At 39.9% G+C, this 15,220-nt stretch overlaps 1 protein-coding gene across 2 annotated transcripts in view; it reads left to right on the top strand.

Moving 5' to 3' along the window:
* Positions 1–431: 431 nt before the first annotated feature.
* Positions 432–15,220, top strand: part of LOC126248204 (sorting nexin lst-4) — a 104,832-nt gene continuing 90,043 nt past the window's right edge. The window contains exons 1-2 of one of the 2 annotated variants that reach the window (XM_049949009.1): positions 432–583; positions 1,143–1,304. In XM_049949009.1, the coding sequence (XP_049804966.1) occupies positions 569–583; positions 1,143–1,304 (177 nt within the window). In that variant the 5' untranslated portion in view covers positions 432–568. The remainder of the gene's footprint in view (positions 584–1,142; positions 1,305–15,220) is intronic. The other variant, XM_049949010.1, reaches the window with a different exon arrangement.

The raw sequence follows: 15,220 nt of genomic DNA, 5'->3' as shown, positions 1-15,220 counted from the left end.
ATCAATCTGGATACTTAGGTGAAACATGAAAAAAGTTTATCTGCACGGGACGAAAGAAAATTAAATTGCGTACGCTTTCCCACCACCAATATATTGTTAATTGGAGACGCAGCTGCGAACTGTTCCAAAGTAATTTGAATATTCAGGTCTTATAGTCTGTCAATTATTAATTTTATAATTAACATTGCTCCTAAAATTAGTTCCTTGTGCACAAAGTTCAGAAGCTACATAACAAATTATTTTCTTATCACATCTTCTTCGGTCAAAAACGCGCAAGTCTTGCCTGGATACTGAAGTTTCGTATCTGTAGCTCATTAGCTTGCGTAGCCTTCCTTATTCCTCTAATAAGTAAACAACTGTACAATCCCCAGCGACAAATATTGGCACGTTCATGTTCTTCAGAATAATGAATTTCACGAAATCGTTGGGTCTACGATTAGGAACGTGATCCAAAGATCATGACCATTTGTAGTTCAGTAGCGCTGAGGCACGCCCTCTCGTTGAATGTTATTGGTTTGATCAAAGAAAAGTAGCGGTAATGGTTTAATTGACAGCGTTAAATGGTGATATGGCGGGTAAGCAGGTAAGGTGCGTTACGTCGTGGAAGAGCTGTGTTTTGTGTGAACAGTTTATAATAGTGCTTTTGTGGAAAAAGAAGTAACCTCGCGACAATTCTAAGCATAGACCTGCTGGGGATGACACATACTTGACACGTAGGCTCCAGTGCAAATATCGCGAAAAATTGTGACATTTGTTTGCACAAACGTTATGTGTTTGTTCTTTTGGTGTATCTCAGACGATTTTGAATCAAACGAGTCCACTTAGCAGGCGTCCGAAACACGAAAATTGTGCAATTTTAGGTTAATTTGTCATTTGGTGTAGTGTTACTGACAGTCGATCCAATTGAGTGTTTATGCGACGTCTGTGATGTCAACCTCCCCCCCCCCCCCTTTTTTTTTACTCAGTAGTGTTTTGATTCTGCAGAACAGTTACTAGTGTATGAACTTTAGTATTCTGTTGTATTAACATTAGTATATATGCTTGCGATCTGGTATTGCATATTTCTTCTTCAAACTGTGAAAGTGTTAGACTTTTATTGAATTATATTTTGGCTTCGATATGACACGGGAAATATCTCACAGGTGAGAGCATTGTACGCATTCGATGGAGAGCCTGGCACAGCAGAACTTTCAATTGAACCAGGAGAAGTACTGTATGTCACTCGAGAAGATGTTGGAGAAGGCTGGTGGGAAGGCCAGAACCACAAAGGAGACATTGGACTTTTCCCAGCAGCTTATGTTGAGGTAATACTTTTCTTTATAGTGTTAAAAAGTAATCGATATTGGTTTGTTTACAAATACACTTACAGTTTAATGTTTACTCTCTCTCTCTCTCTCCTGTGTGTGTGTGTGTGTGTGTGTGTGTGTGTGTGTGTGTGTGTGTGTAAAAATTTGCAGAGCAGAATACTGGTATATATATATGGACCCAAAACATAATCTGTGGCACACCATGCTGATTAGAATTCTGAGTGCCTATTGCTATGTGGTGGACACAGAACTGATGCTTTGCTCTGTGTTGTGGTGATATTGTAAAAGTTAACTATCTGCTATTCCATAATATTTCCTTTTCTGCATGGGGATTTCACAGTTCATAAAATATAATGCTTTACCCAAGTCATAAAATATTCCCAATAATAAGCTCTAATTGATTTTTTCTGACACACTCATTCACTCTTGGACCACAAGAAGGGGGAAAAAATCCAGTAAACATGGGCTCTAAAATGCACACCTTAAGAGCTGTGAGCACTTATTAATCTTTGAAACACCTCTTCAATTGAACAAGCGCTCATACCTCTTATGGTATGCATTTTAGAGCCCATGTTACTGTGCTTTTTGTCGTGTTTTGTCCATACTACCACTTCTGGAAATTTGCCCATTAGTTCTTAAAGTCTTTGTGACTACAGTTATGTTTTAGGACAAAATCATTCTAGATAGTTTACTGGGGCTAGTTTGTGTGCTGATTTTGTTTTAAGAAATGGCCATTGCAAGAACAAGTTTATACCTGCTTGATATACTTAGTGAAGCCAAGCTGTGTTCTATGCTTTCCATAAAAAATGTTTTGTTTGGAAATTGAGATAGATGCAATTTGTTGTGCATTTATGTTCTACAGATTGAAACAATTTTTAGTCTGGAACTGACATGCACAAATGTGGTCAGAAAACTATATCTTTAAATATTAGTTCTTGAAATGTTCATGACTAGAGCAATATTTAAGAATTTGAGCACCTAATTAGATGGAATGAAGGTATTGATTGGTAACTCAAGAAACTTTAAAATGTCTTGTGGCATAAGATCAGTATTTCCATTGTCCAGAGAGAAGTAAAACTTCTATGTTTTCAGCCTTTTGTGTTGTAGTGAAATACTCCAATAAATGATTTTTTTTCACGAGGAACAAATAGTGGAATTAGTTGGATAGTCTGTGAAGCCTCTAGTCATTCAGGGTACTTACACTTATTTGACAGTTCTTAATCATTGATTATGCCAATCAACAGAAATCTACCTTAAATTTTGATAACTTTATGAAGATGGCTGGTTCCTTACAGGTGCCTCATGAAACTTTGGAAAGTTACATATGTCTTGTGTGTCATTAGCATGATACTCCAAACAAACATTGAAGGAAAAACATTATGCCGTGTAATAAAAGACCTGGAAATCATCCCAGTAGATCTTAACTTATACGAACCCTTGTTGTCATAACCTGGTATTGTGTGTTCGTAATTAAGAACAAAAGAAAATCCCATATAATTTAAGTAACAACAGTTTTGGGTATAAGATGTCACAGTCTCAGGTCCTGTGGTACTAAATGTTATGAGGCAAAATAAAAATTATCAGAATGTAACATCAGTAGCTGTATCAAAAGTATGTAATGTAGGAAGAAAGAAAAAAAAAAAGAAAAAAAAGTGGGAGTCTGAATTATAAGGATGGTGTACTTCCATAAGTATCAGCTTACACATATTAATGACACATTTCTCCACTGTTGGACACTCTGCCAAACACTTAAGTTTGGGCTGCAGAGTGATTGTGTAGGCATACTGTGGGGCAGAATGAGTGTCATAATATTTTCTGACATATTATATATTAATGATAGTTTTGACATTTTATTTTAAAACTAGTTATATATGTGAATTCATACAGGCTAGTACTACATAAGCAGTATATGCTTATTATTTTGGTCTGGATTGTTATACTTGTATTCTATAATTTGTTCTGTCAGGTTAGTTTGTGTGGAATTTTTGTGTGTTACCAAGATGAAACTGCATTTGATATCATCTTTGGAAACCCATGACCTGATACGTCTGATATTGTATTCTGAGTCACTGTGTATCATTGGGAACTTCGTTACAGTTGACATCTGAGGAATACTGCTTCATTCTAGCATGCTAGAACTATAAGTATTGTCATCTATATTGATATTGAAAGCTTAAGAAAAATATTTACCTCATAAAATTCGTAAAAAGTTCGCTCTTTCGTGTCAACCCAGAGGTCAACATTAACAGCTGGGAGAGCAATGTTAACAAGCCCATTCGATACTCGTTACTACTATTAAACTTGTACGAATGATGAAGGAAATGGGCATTAGACAGCATAATGTCCTGGATGGTGATAAAGCCATGGAGTTCTCATCTCTCATTAAATTTCATTTAGAGTGTTGTGTGTGTGTGTGTGTGTGTGTGTGTGTGTGTGTGTGTGTGTGTGTCTTTTTTTGCTAAAGTTCAGATTATTGTTGTGCTTTTAATGTGGTTTTCCCAATATTTTTACATTCTACATCTACATATATACTTGGCAAGTCACTGTATTGTGTGGTTGAAGGATACTACTACTACTACTACTACTACTACTACTACTAGTAGTAGTAGTAGTAGTAGTAGTAGTAGTAGTAATTCCATAATTGGCTTTCCTGTTCCACTGGGAGATAGTGAGGGAGAAATGAACTGTCTGTATGCTTCCATACAACCCAAGATTTATTTTATCTTTGTGGTCTTTATGGGGAAATGTACATCAGTGGCAGTACAGTCGTTCTGCAGTCAGCTTCAAATACTGGTTCTCTAAATTTTCTCAATAGGGTTTCCGAAAAGAATGTTGCCTACTCTCCAGGGATTCCCATTCGAGTTCCCAAAGCACATTGTGTGAGCCCACTGCTAACTAGCAGCCTGCCTGTGAATTGCTGTCTTCCATCAGTCTGACCTGCTGGGGGTCCCAAACAATACAGCAGTACTCAAGAGCAAGTCGCACTATTGTTCTATATGTGGTCACCTTTACAAACTTTCCTAAAATTTTCCCAATAAACCGAAGTCAGCCATTCAATCTTTACATGCTCATTCCATTTCATATCACTTTGCAACTTTACACCTAGATATTTGAGGTGACTGTCGAGCAGCACACTACTAATACAGTATTCAAACATTACAGGATTATTTTTCTACTGATCTTCATTAACCTTCATTTTTATACATGTAGAGCTAATTGCCATTCAACACACCAAAAAGAGATTTTTGTCTGTTATCTTGTATCCTCATACAGTCACTCAATATTACCTTACCATACACCAAATCACCATCAGAAAACAGCTGCAGATTGCTGCTCACCATGTCTGTCAGACCCTGACATGGGATGTAACTATGTTGTGTGATGACATCGTGGTACAACGTCACTGAATTGCATTGTTTGCAGGTGGCATGCTGGAGTAAGCAGTGGTGGACTTAAGCTTGGGATGTTTGTTTGTAAATTATTTGCGAGTGATGTTAGCGTGGCATTGGAGTTAGTACTGTGTATTGCTCAGTGTTTTGGGAGTTTGTGAGTAAGTTACTTTAATGTCATTAGTAATTGGCTACTGATTAGTTTTTGTTTAGGAATTGTTAGTTTGTCATGTTGTTAATGCTTTGAAATTTAACTTACATTTTTCATTTGGTGCTTGCTATGGCTCTTACGACAAAATTTTGTTGTCATTCATTAGTTGCTGCTATGGATAATGATATTGCTGCTACGATTAGATTTCTCCGGTTATATGGCCTCATGAAGGAATGTGTGAAATGTTAGCAGTTCAGTGAATTTGAGACTGACTGAAGTTGCTGCTTCTCAAACCAGGGACGAATACATGTGGCAGTGGTGGTTTGATATTTGGAGGTCACTTGGGAGAGGGTGTTTAATGTGGTTTTCAGTGTTTTGTAAGGAAGGAGGGGGTCAGTTAAGTTTGTGTTTTTGTTTGGACTGAGTTGTATTTTTTTTTTTTTTTTTTTTTTTTTTTTTTTAAATTATGAATGATATTAGTAGCAGTTACATTTTTGTGTTGGTATTGTGTTGGGGGTGGGTATCAGGTGGATGGTGCCAAGGGGTAAGGAGTAATGGATTTCAGTAATGGTTTAGTTTTTAGTGGGGGGGGCTAATATTTGTAACTGATATTGAAATTCGTTAGAGTAGTTTTCTATGATTTTGTGGTTTGGGTTGGTAGTTTAAGTTCATATATAGTAGTTTATAGTGGTGAATATTGTGGAATGTGCTGCCATTAGCTTGGTCTGGTTTTGATAGTAGTTAATTCTGCCAGTTGTGGTTTGTTTGTATCATGGCATCTTTAGAAGCTATATAGGTCAAATGAGATTTTGGAGTTGTGTGTGGGTTCGTGGTATTGTGATAGACATAGGAGCTATATAGCTAGGCTGAAATTTCTGACAACCTTTTCTTCCCCTAGTTTTTCATTGTGGTGGTTGATTGACGAGGTTTTCATTTAATTTTTTTTTTTCCCCCACTAGTATTTGTTTTGATATGCCTTCATTCTTAGGACTTGCACATTTTTTTTTCCTCCACCCAAAATGTCTAATTCCCACACTTGTCTAATTAGTTTAAAGTTATTTCTGGAAGTAAATATTTTTCACATAGGTTGTCTGTTTACATGTTTAGTGTGCGATGTCAAGCTGGCCATATCATACAAGCTTTAAACTAGCCACCATCTTGAAGATGTTATGGGTCAAAGCAGATGTGTGGTAAAGCAAGCTTCAGATTTCTGAGAAACATACCTTTATACCAATGCAAATCCTCAGATTTCTTTAAATGTGGGAATACATGGAAGCTGTAGAGTGGATTTTCCACTAGTTTTTGCTTCATATACTTCAGGCTACAAATTATCAAAGTCCCTAAGTGAGCATGTGGATTGTGCTAATTAAAAGAAGTTAATAAATTAAGAATTCTGCAAACAATTGCCTCATATTCAGCTTAATGGTATTTCAGTACCATATAAGAAAACTCGTATGTAGCTTTGGATGACCATCTCAACTTAGGAGAGAATACTGTCTCAATGTGCCAGAAGACTTCCGCTTGCTTCTGTGCTCTCAAAAAGTTATGTAACGTATTTCCTCAGGGTGGGAAACATAAACTTGTGCAAGCACTCTTTCTATCCAGCCTCCACTATTGTGATGTAATTGAACATGGTTCAAGCAGTGAAAACTTGAGGTTAGAATCTGTCATCAATGCTTTGGTGCATTACATCTGCAACATCCATTGATATGACCATGTCAGTGCTTCATATGCCCAGTTAGGTTGGCTGTGGTCAGACAGATTATGTGACTATCCTACGTATGTGTACTTTTATGGCTCCACAGTACACAAGCATCCCATTACCTCACATCAGAGATTAAACACCTTTTGTGCCATCATAATTGAATCATAAGGTCCCACTTACCTATTATTCTAGCAGTGCTTACTCGCAAAACATCAGAAAAATCTTTTGCTATGGCTGCAGTCCACCTCTGGACTTCCCCGCAGTATGCATGCAGTTCAATGTCCTGGTGCTTTTAAGAAGTTAAAGCACTTCCTTCCACCATTCTCATAGTGTTTCCCTCAAAAATTAACAATTAAGGCTAACTCTTCCCCCCCCCCCTCCCCCCCCATTAAATAGCTAAGTCAATGGTTGTATCTTCTTTTCATAGTTATCCTTTCTGTTTTCCTTTCTCTGAGTCACAGCATGTTTCTTCCCTTATGTTGCTCTTTCCCTCCGTCCTCCACACCTATCTCTCATACTCACTGATACTAGCCCTCATAACTAAAAACTCGCCTTCTGTAATTTCAAATCATTGCTGTGCTTACCATGTATGAATATAAACAGTATATGTGCTAGTGTAAATTTTTATTTCTAAATGTAGTATAACAGCTTTACTGAAAGATCTGTAATGTAAAACATTTAGAATGCATGGTAATCTTGGCAAGTAAAATAGGTAAATAAATAATTTCTTTCCTTCTTTATCTATCATATTGTCATAAAGCCAGTCCAGAAGGCTTGCGCTTTTCTGCATGAGGCTTTGCCTGAAGGCTCAGTCTGTAACAGTCCTTTTGTTGTGCCTGTCTGCAACTCGGCATGTCATTTTTATGGTGAGTAGCAATCTATCCTTTTCATAATTGTTGATATTGCAACCTGGACTTACCATTGTTTGGTACTATCCATAAATTTTGCTTGTAGGTTTGCTTTTTCTTGGAAGTTTGTGAACTTGAGATTTCAGTCAGTCTCTGTTAATGTTTTGTATGCATATGTTATTGTTCCAGGTAAAATAATTAATTTTCAGAATGTTTGGTTTATTGTTATTTGGTCACAAGTAATTTGATGTGAACACATTATCTTCATGTGTTCAATAGCTTCAGCAGTTACTGGTATCCAGTTTGACTGTCAGTGACTAGGAAATATTACAAAGGTCCACCTGTAACCCTGAAATACTGAAAGTTATGCGTAGATTATTAATTCAATATTCAGAATGTGACAGATTGAAAGTACCACTGGTAGGTCATGTGGTGTGTACTGTCTTGCACATTCATGGAGCTGTCAGGTTCACATCTTGTAGATGGGATCCTCTGTCTCATGTTGAGGTGACACTTGGCAATATTAAAGTTCTTGGAGATGTACCATAATCCCAGAGTCAGTGTGTATCCAGGCAGGCTTTTACTGACTCCTTGTTGAATTACAAATAAGCAATTGAACCTTCAGATTTAATCACCAAACACTATGTAGCAAATGTGTCGAACTGCTGGATATTAAAAGATAGTTCTGAGAAGGGTAGGTCTTCTAATAATAATGCTGCATTTAAGTGTAACAGAATGTCGTACTATTAAACAAGATTTTTGTGTTAAAAAGGTCTATGAAGTTATTTCTCTTTGCACAAGATATTAGTGTTTTCTAGCACACTAACATTGTGTTAGACTCCTTCATGTGCTGTCTGTATGTAAATCTACACCTACACCCACACCAACATGGATACTATGCAAATCACACTTGAGGAAGGGTCCGGCAGAGGGTTCATCGAACCACCTTCACAATAATTCTCTATTATTCCTATCTCATACAGTGCACGGAAAAAAACAAACACCTATATCTTTCAGTGCGAGCTCTGATTTCCCTTATTTTATTATGGTGATCGTGTCTCCCTGTGTAGGTCAGCGCCAACAAGGTATTTTTGCATTCAAGGAGAAAGTTGATGGAAATTTTGTGAGAAGATTCTGCCACAGTGGAAAAACACCTTTGTTTTAATGATGTCCATACCAAATCCTGTATCATTTGTGACACTCCGTCCTCTGTTTCACAATAATACAAAACGTGCTGCCCTTCTTTGAACTTTTTCGATGTACTCTGTCAGTCCTATCTGATAAGGATCCCACACTCCACAGCAGTATTCTAAAGTGTAGTGTATGCAGTCTCTTTAGTAGATCTATTTAATACATTTTCTAAGTGGGCTGCCTATAAAACACAATTATTAATTAGCCTTCTCCACTAAATCCTCTGTGTGTTCCTTCCAATTTAAGTTGTTCCAAATTGTAATTACTAGCTATTTAGTTGAATTTATGGGCTTTAGATTTGACTGATTTATCATGTAATCGAAGTTTAATTGATTCCTTTTAGGATTCCTATGGATGACCTCACACTTTTAGTTATTTAGGGTCAGTTGCCAATTTTTGCACCATCTTTTCTAAATCATTTTGCAATTTTTGATATACTTATGCCTTTACTAGTCAGTAAACGACAGTGTCATATACAAACAACCTAAGACAGCTGCTCAGTGTGTGTCCTAAATTGTTTATATAGATGAGGAACAGCAAGGGCCTATAACACTATCTTGGGAACTCCAGAAATCACCTCTGTTTTACTCAGTGACTTTCCATCAATTACTACAAACTGTGACCTCTCTGAATCCAGTCACATACCTGAGATGATATTCCATAAGCATGCAATTTCACTAAAAGTTCTTCGGTGGTACAGTGTTAAAAGCCTTCTGGAAATCTGTAAATATGGAATCAATTTTAAATCCCTTGTCAGCAGCACTCAGCACTTAGTGTGAGTAAAGAGCTAGTTGTGTTTCACAAGAACGAAGTTTACTAAATCCATCTTGACCGTGTGTCAAGACTGTTTTCTTAGAGGTAATTCATAATGTTCAAACACAATATATGTTCCAAAATCCTGCTGCATATCAACGTGAATGATATGGACAAGTAATTTAGTGGATCACTCCTACTACCCATCTTGAATATTGGTGTGACCCATGCAACTTTCCAGTTTCTGGGTATGGATCTTTCGAGTGAAAACACTTGTATATGGAGCTATTGTATCGGCATACTCTGAAAGGAACCTAATTGGTATACAGTCTGGTCTAGAAGACTTGGCTTTTGTTAAGTGAATCAAGTTGCTTCACTACTCAGAGGATCTCTGCTTCTACGTTACTCATGTTGGCAGCTGTTCCTGATTCAAATTCTGGAATATTTAGTTTGTCTTCTTTGGTGAAGGAATTTTGGAAGGCTGTGTTTAGTAACTCTGCTTTGGAAGCACTGTCGTCGATAGTATTTCCATTGCTATCGCGCAGAGAAGGCATCGATTGTATTTCGCTGCTAGCATACTTCACATATGACCAGAATCTATTTGGATTTTCTGTAAGGTTTTGAGAAAGTTTTTTTGTGGAAACTATTATAAGCATCTTTCATTGAAGTCAAACTAAATTTCGAGCTTCGGTAAAAGATCACCAAACTTCGGAATTTTGCTCTCGTTTAAATTTGGCATGCTTTGTTCGTTGTTTCTGCAACAGTGTTGGGACCTGTTTTGTGTACCGAGGAGGATCAGCTGTGTGATTTGGTAAGTTATTCGATATAAACCTTTCAATTGCTACTGATACTATTTCTTTGAATTCAAGCCACATCTGATCTACACATACATTGTCAATTTGGAAGGAGTGGAGATTGTCTGTCAGGAAGGTGTCAAGTGATTTTTTTTTCTGCTTTTTTAAGAGGTATATTTTTAATGATTTGGGTGTTGCAATATTCAATCTCGCTACGACAACCCTGTGTTCACTAATGCCATTATCTGTTTTGATGCTCATTATTAGCTCAGGATTATTTGTTGTAAGAGATAAAGTGGGTTTGCACAACCATTTACTATTTGCATGGGCTTGTGAACTAACTGCTAGAAATAATTTTCAGAGAATGCATTTAGCACAATTTTGGATAATGTTCTATGCATACTTCTGGAATTAAACATGTATTTTTGCCAACATAGTGAGGGTAAATTAAAGTCGCCACTAACTGTATGAGTTGGGTACGTGTTTTGAAATTAAACTCAAGTTTTCTTTTAACCTTTCAGCAATTTTACCATCTGCTTTAGGTGGTCAGTAAAAGGATCAAATTATTATTTTATTCCAGTTACCAAGAATGACCTCTGCCCATGCTAATTCACAGGAACTATCTACTTCAATTTCGCGACAAATTAAACAACCATTAACAGTGACAAACACACCACCACTAACTGTGTATAGCCTATCCTTTCAAAACACTGTTAGGTTCTTTGCAAAACTGTGGCTGAACTTATCTCCGGCTGTAGCCAGCATTTAGTGCATATAATGATTTGAGCATCAGTGCTTTCTATTAGCACTTGGAGCTCTGGTACTTTCCCAACACAACTATAACAATTTACAACTGTCACACCGACGGTTCCCGTATCTACGTTCTTCCTGTTTTTGGCCTACAGCCCTTACTGTGTTTTCCCGAGACTTTCTAACCTAAAAAACCGCCCAGCCCATGCCACACAGCTCCTGCTACCCATGTAGCTGCCGCCTGGTTGTAGTGGACTCTTGACGTATTCAGCAGAACCCGAAACCCAACCACCCTACAGTGCAAGTTGACGAATCTGCAGCCTACATGGTCGCAGAACCATCTGAGCCTGTAATTCGGACCCTCCACTCAGTTCTCTACGAGAGGTCCACAACGGGTCCTGTCAACTATGCTGCAAGTGGTGAGCTCAGCTTTCATCTCGCAAACAAGACTGGCAGCCTTTGCCACTTCCATTAGCCGCTTGAAACCAGAGCGAATCTCTTGCAATCCAAATTGACACACCGAGGTGAGACACCACCTACAGTTGGCTGCACCCTGTGCTCTTCATGACATTCAGAAGGACAGTTTCCACATCTGAACTGACTCTATCTGGTATGCAGATGAGTGCACATTGGCTTTCTTCCCCTTCTTGCCCCCTCCCCCCTCCCTGAGCTATTGCAGTCTCCTTTCCTTCCCAGGCTGCACTACCATTGCAATTAATGGTCTGGTGACAGCTCATGGGCCGACAGTGTCCCCCTCTTTGTATGCTGACGATTTTTGTATCTACCTCGCTTCCTCCGTAATGGGCGCTGCAGAATGCAGTCTACAGGGGGCAATCTGCTAGGCGCACTCACGGGCTGTCTCCTATGGCTTTCAGTTTTCGGCGGCCAAGACGTGTTTTGTGCATTTCTGCCGTCGCTGTACAGTCCGTCCCCATCTGGAACTGTTCCTCGATGGCCGGCCCCTCGAGGTAGTGGACACCCGTCGCTTCTTGGGTCTGGTCTTTGATGCTCGGTTGACGTGGCTCCCTCATCTTCGCCAGCTGAAGCGGATGTGCTGGTCCCATCTCAGTGTTATTAGGTGTCCGTGCAATACCGCATGGGATGCAGACTGCTCTGTTCTCCTGCGATTGTATCAAGCATTGGTCCAGTCTCGTTTAGACTATGGAAGTCCTGTCTGTGGTTCTGCGTCGCCTTCGATGCTGCAGATCCTAGACCCCATCCACTACTGTGGGGTCCGACTTGCGATTGGTGCCTTCTGGACTAGCTCCGTACTTAGCATTCTTGCAGAGGCGGGGATTCCACCACTGCGAGTTTTGAACCAACAATAGCAGATATCTTATGCACTGCGCATTGCTGCACCCCAAAGAGCTCAAATTATGGTCTCTCTTATCCAGACACAGACCGAGTGAAGTGGCGCAGTGGTTAGACACTGGACTCGCATTTGGGAGGACGACGGTTCAATCCCGCATCCGGCCATCCTGATTTAGGTTTTCCGTGATTTCCCTAAATCGCTCCAGGCAAATGCCGGGATGGTTCCTTTGAAAGGGCACGGCCGATTTCCTTTCCCATCCTTCCCTAATCTGATGTGACCGATGACCTCGCTGTCTGGTCTCCTTCCCCAAACAACCCAACCCAGACACGGAAATCACCCTGCCGCAGTGGTGGCTACGATATGGGCTTACCGTGGCTGTCTGCATTCAGTCGCTCTTTCCTCAGCTCCAGCAGTTCCCTTTACCGTCTCTCATCTCTGCTCACGCACATGCCCCTCGTTGATGCATCTCTCGGCCACAGCTTTGTCTTGATCTCTCAATCAATTCAAAGGATTATGTCCCTCTGATGGCTCTTTGCCACCAATTCTACGGTTTCCTCAGTTCATTCCAGGGTTCAGAAGTGATTTATACTGATGGCTCCATGGTTGCTGGCCGCACTGGTTTTGCTTACACCTATGCGCAACGCACAAAACTTCGTTCCTTGCCCGATGGCTGTAGTGTTTTTACTGCAGAATTGGTAGCCATCTTGGGCGCACTGGACCATATCTGCTCCTGCTCAGGACTTTCCTTCACTATCTGTAGGGACTCATTGAGCGGTTTGCATGTTATCAGCCAGTGCTTCTGTCGCCACCCGTTGGTCATCACTATCCAGGACTCCCTTTCTCTCCTTGCTCAACGTGGATGCTTGGTGGTTTTCATTTGGACCCCAGGCCATGTTGGGATTCCTGGCAATGGACTTGCTGATAGACTGGCTAAGTTAGCTACTACCAGGCCATCTCTTGCTGTTGGTATTCCGGAAATAGACCTTCGCTCGGCATTACATCATCAGGTTTTGGGCCTTTGGGATGCAGAATGGCACACTCTTTCTTCGCCGAACAAGCTCAGGGCGATTAAGGATTCTACAACTCTGTGGCGGGGCACTAATGACCATAGCAGTTTTGCGCCCTGAAACCAAAAAACAAAAAAACAAAAAACCTCTATGGCGGTACTCCTCCTGGGCCTCTCGTAAGGCCTCTGTCGTCCTATGCCGGCTCCGCATCGGCCATACTTTAGGTTGACTCAAGATTATCTCCTCAGTCGTGAGGACCCCCCGTATCAGTCGTTGTGGATTGATGGTGACTGTGGCTCACATCTTATTGAACTACCCCAACTTAGCCACCCTGCGATGGGCTTTCAGCTTTTCAGACTCGCTATCCCTGGTGTTGGCTGACAATGCCTCAACGGCTGATCTCATATTACATTTTATTCGTGATGGGGGTTTTTATCGCTTTATTTAAGGGAGGGACCTTCCACCTTATCGGTGAGTGGAGGAGATGGTAGGCCCTCTTTCTCCCCCATTCGCTCCAACTGGATTGGCTTCAAGTGGGCTTGGTGGTTCACCTCTGCATTCACCCTCTACCTTTCCAGTCCTTTCCTTATGGGGTATTTTATGTCTTGAGCATCTCTCTTGTCTCCTATGCTTCTTCCTTCATGCCACTTTCATTAGTCACTTTCTTTCCCTCACCTCTTCTTCCGTCCTTTCCCTTCCCTCCCTGTCAATAGTTTATAATTTTATGGATATTGTAGTTCCCTCTTTTAATGTGGGATTTTATCAGTTTTAGTTAATCTAAGGTTGGAGGGACTGATGACCACGTAGTTTGGTCCCTTCTCTAAGCAACCAACCCAGCCTCTGTGGTTGCCCAGATCTTGCAGGCTGAGAGGTTTCCTCTGAAACATAGTTTATTAAATTGCGTTCTACAGTAGAAATGTAAACAAACTTTAATGCAACCAAATATATTGCAATGTGTAAGAGAATGACTGCAGATAGTGTGAAGAAAAGCAAGAGACCAGGAAATTTTAAAACCTTGTATTGACCTGCAGTATACCCACATTGCCTATTATCCAAGGCAGTGTTCAAACTGTCAAAAGTTGAGACACATTGCTAGTGCATGCTGAAGTAAATGTAGTTTGCAGAAGTTTGGCTAAATTTCACACTTCACCTGTCTTTGCCACCAGCACAAGTAATGTCAGCGTTGCTCAAGGAGTCTTGATTTGGAGTAGACAGTTTTTGTTAAAAGAATGAGGCAGGACAAAAATTTGAATCCTATGAAGAGGCCAGATAAACAGAACACCAAACATAGGTTTAACACACTTTTTCATCAGTTAGTGGACTATTGTCACCACAGGCTGAATGACATGAGTAGTCAGTTAATGGTGAAAAAATAATTAAACAATGCATAACATCCTTCATCTATATATGTGCATGCTTGACTTCTAGCATATGCTGTTCGGTTTTCATACCCAAACTAGTGTTTTGGGTTTATTTGACTCTGAAAAAACTTCTTGAGTTAAGCAGAAATGCAGCAAATTCCTTTTGTGAAAGTTATGCAAGGGATCCAATGCAACCTGCTACAAGAGTTCATTTACTGAAAAGACCTGTGACACAAATTTAGTGTCTCAACACACCAGAGTACACGTTTAAGCACACCAAAATTTCTCAGCAACACGTGTGTGTGCTCTTGTGGCACCTGTTTAGAGGTGGTGATAAGTAACCTGCACTTAATTTACCACTTCCACATCTGGTTCAGTCTTTGAATGAACAGTTACAATATGTCTCTAAAATAATGCCTAAACAATATTATGAAAAAGATAGTTGCTACTCACCATGTAGTGGAGATGCTGAGATGCAGGTAAGCACAACAAAAATACTGTCACAAAACGAGGTTTTTTGCCAACAAGGCCTTTGTCGAAAAAATACAACAGACAAATGCCTTGTTGGCTAAAAGTTCATGTCGTGGCAGTCTTTTTGTTGTGCCTATCTAAGACTCGGCATCTTTATTATATGGTGAGTAGCAACTATCCT

This window comes from Schistocerca nitens, chromosome 3, assembly GCF_023898315.1.
Source record: "Schistocerca nitens isolate TAMUIC-IGC-003100 chromosome 3, iqSchNite1.1, whole genome shotgun sequence".
Classification (NCBI taxonomy): domain Eukaryota; kingdom Metazoa; phylum Arthropoda; class Insecta; order Orthoptera; family Acrididae; genus Schistocerca; species Schistocerca nitens.
The sequence above is the reverse complement of the archived record's forward strand: the minus strand, read 5'-3'. Positions and strand labels throughout refer to the sequence as shown.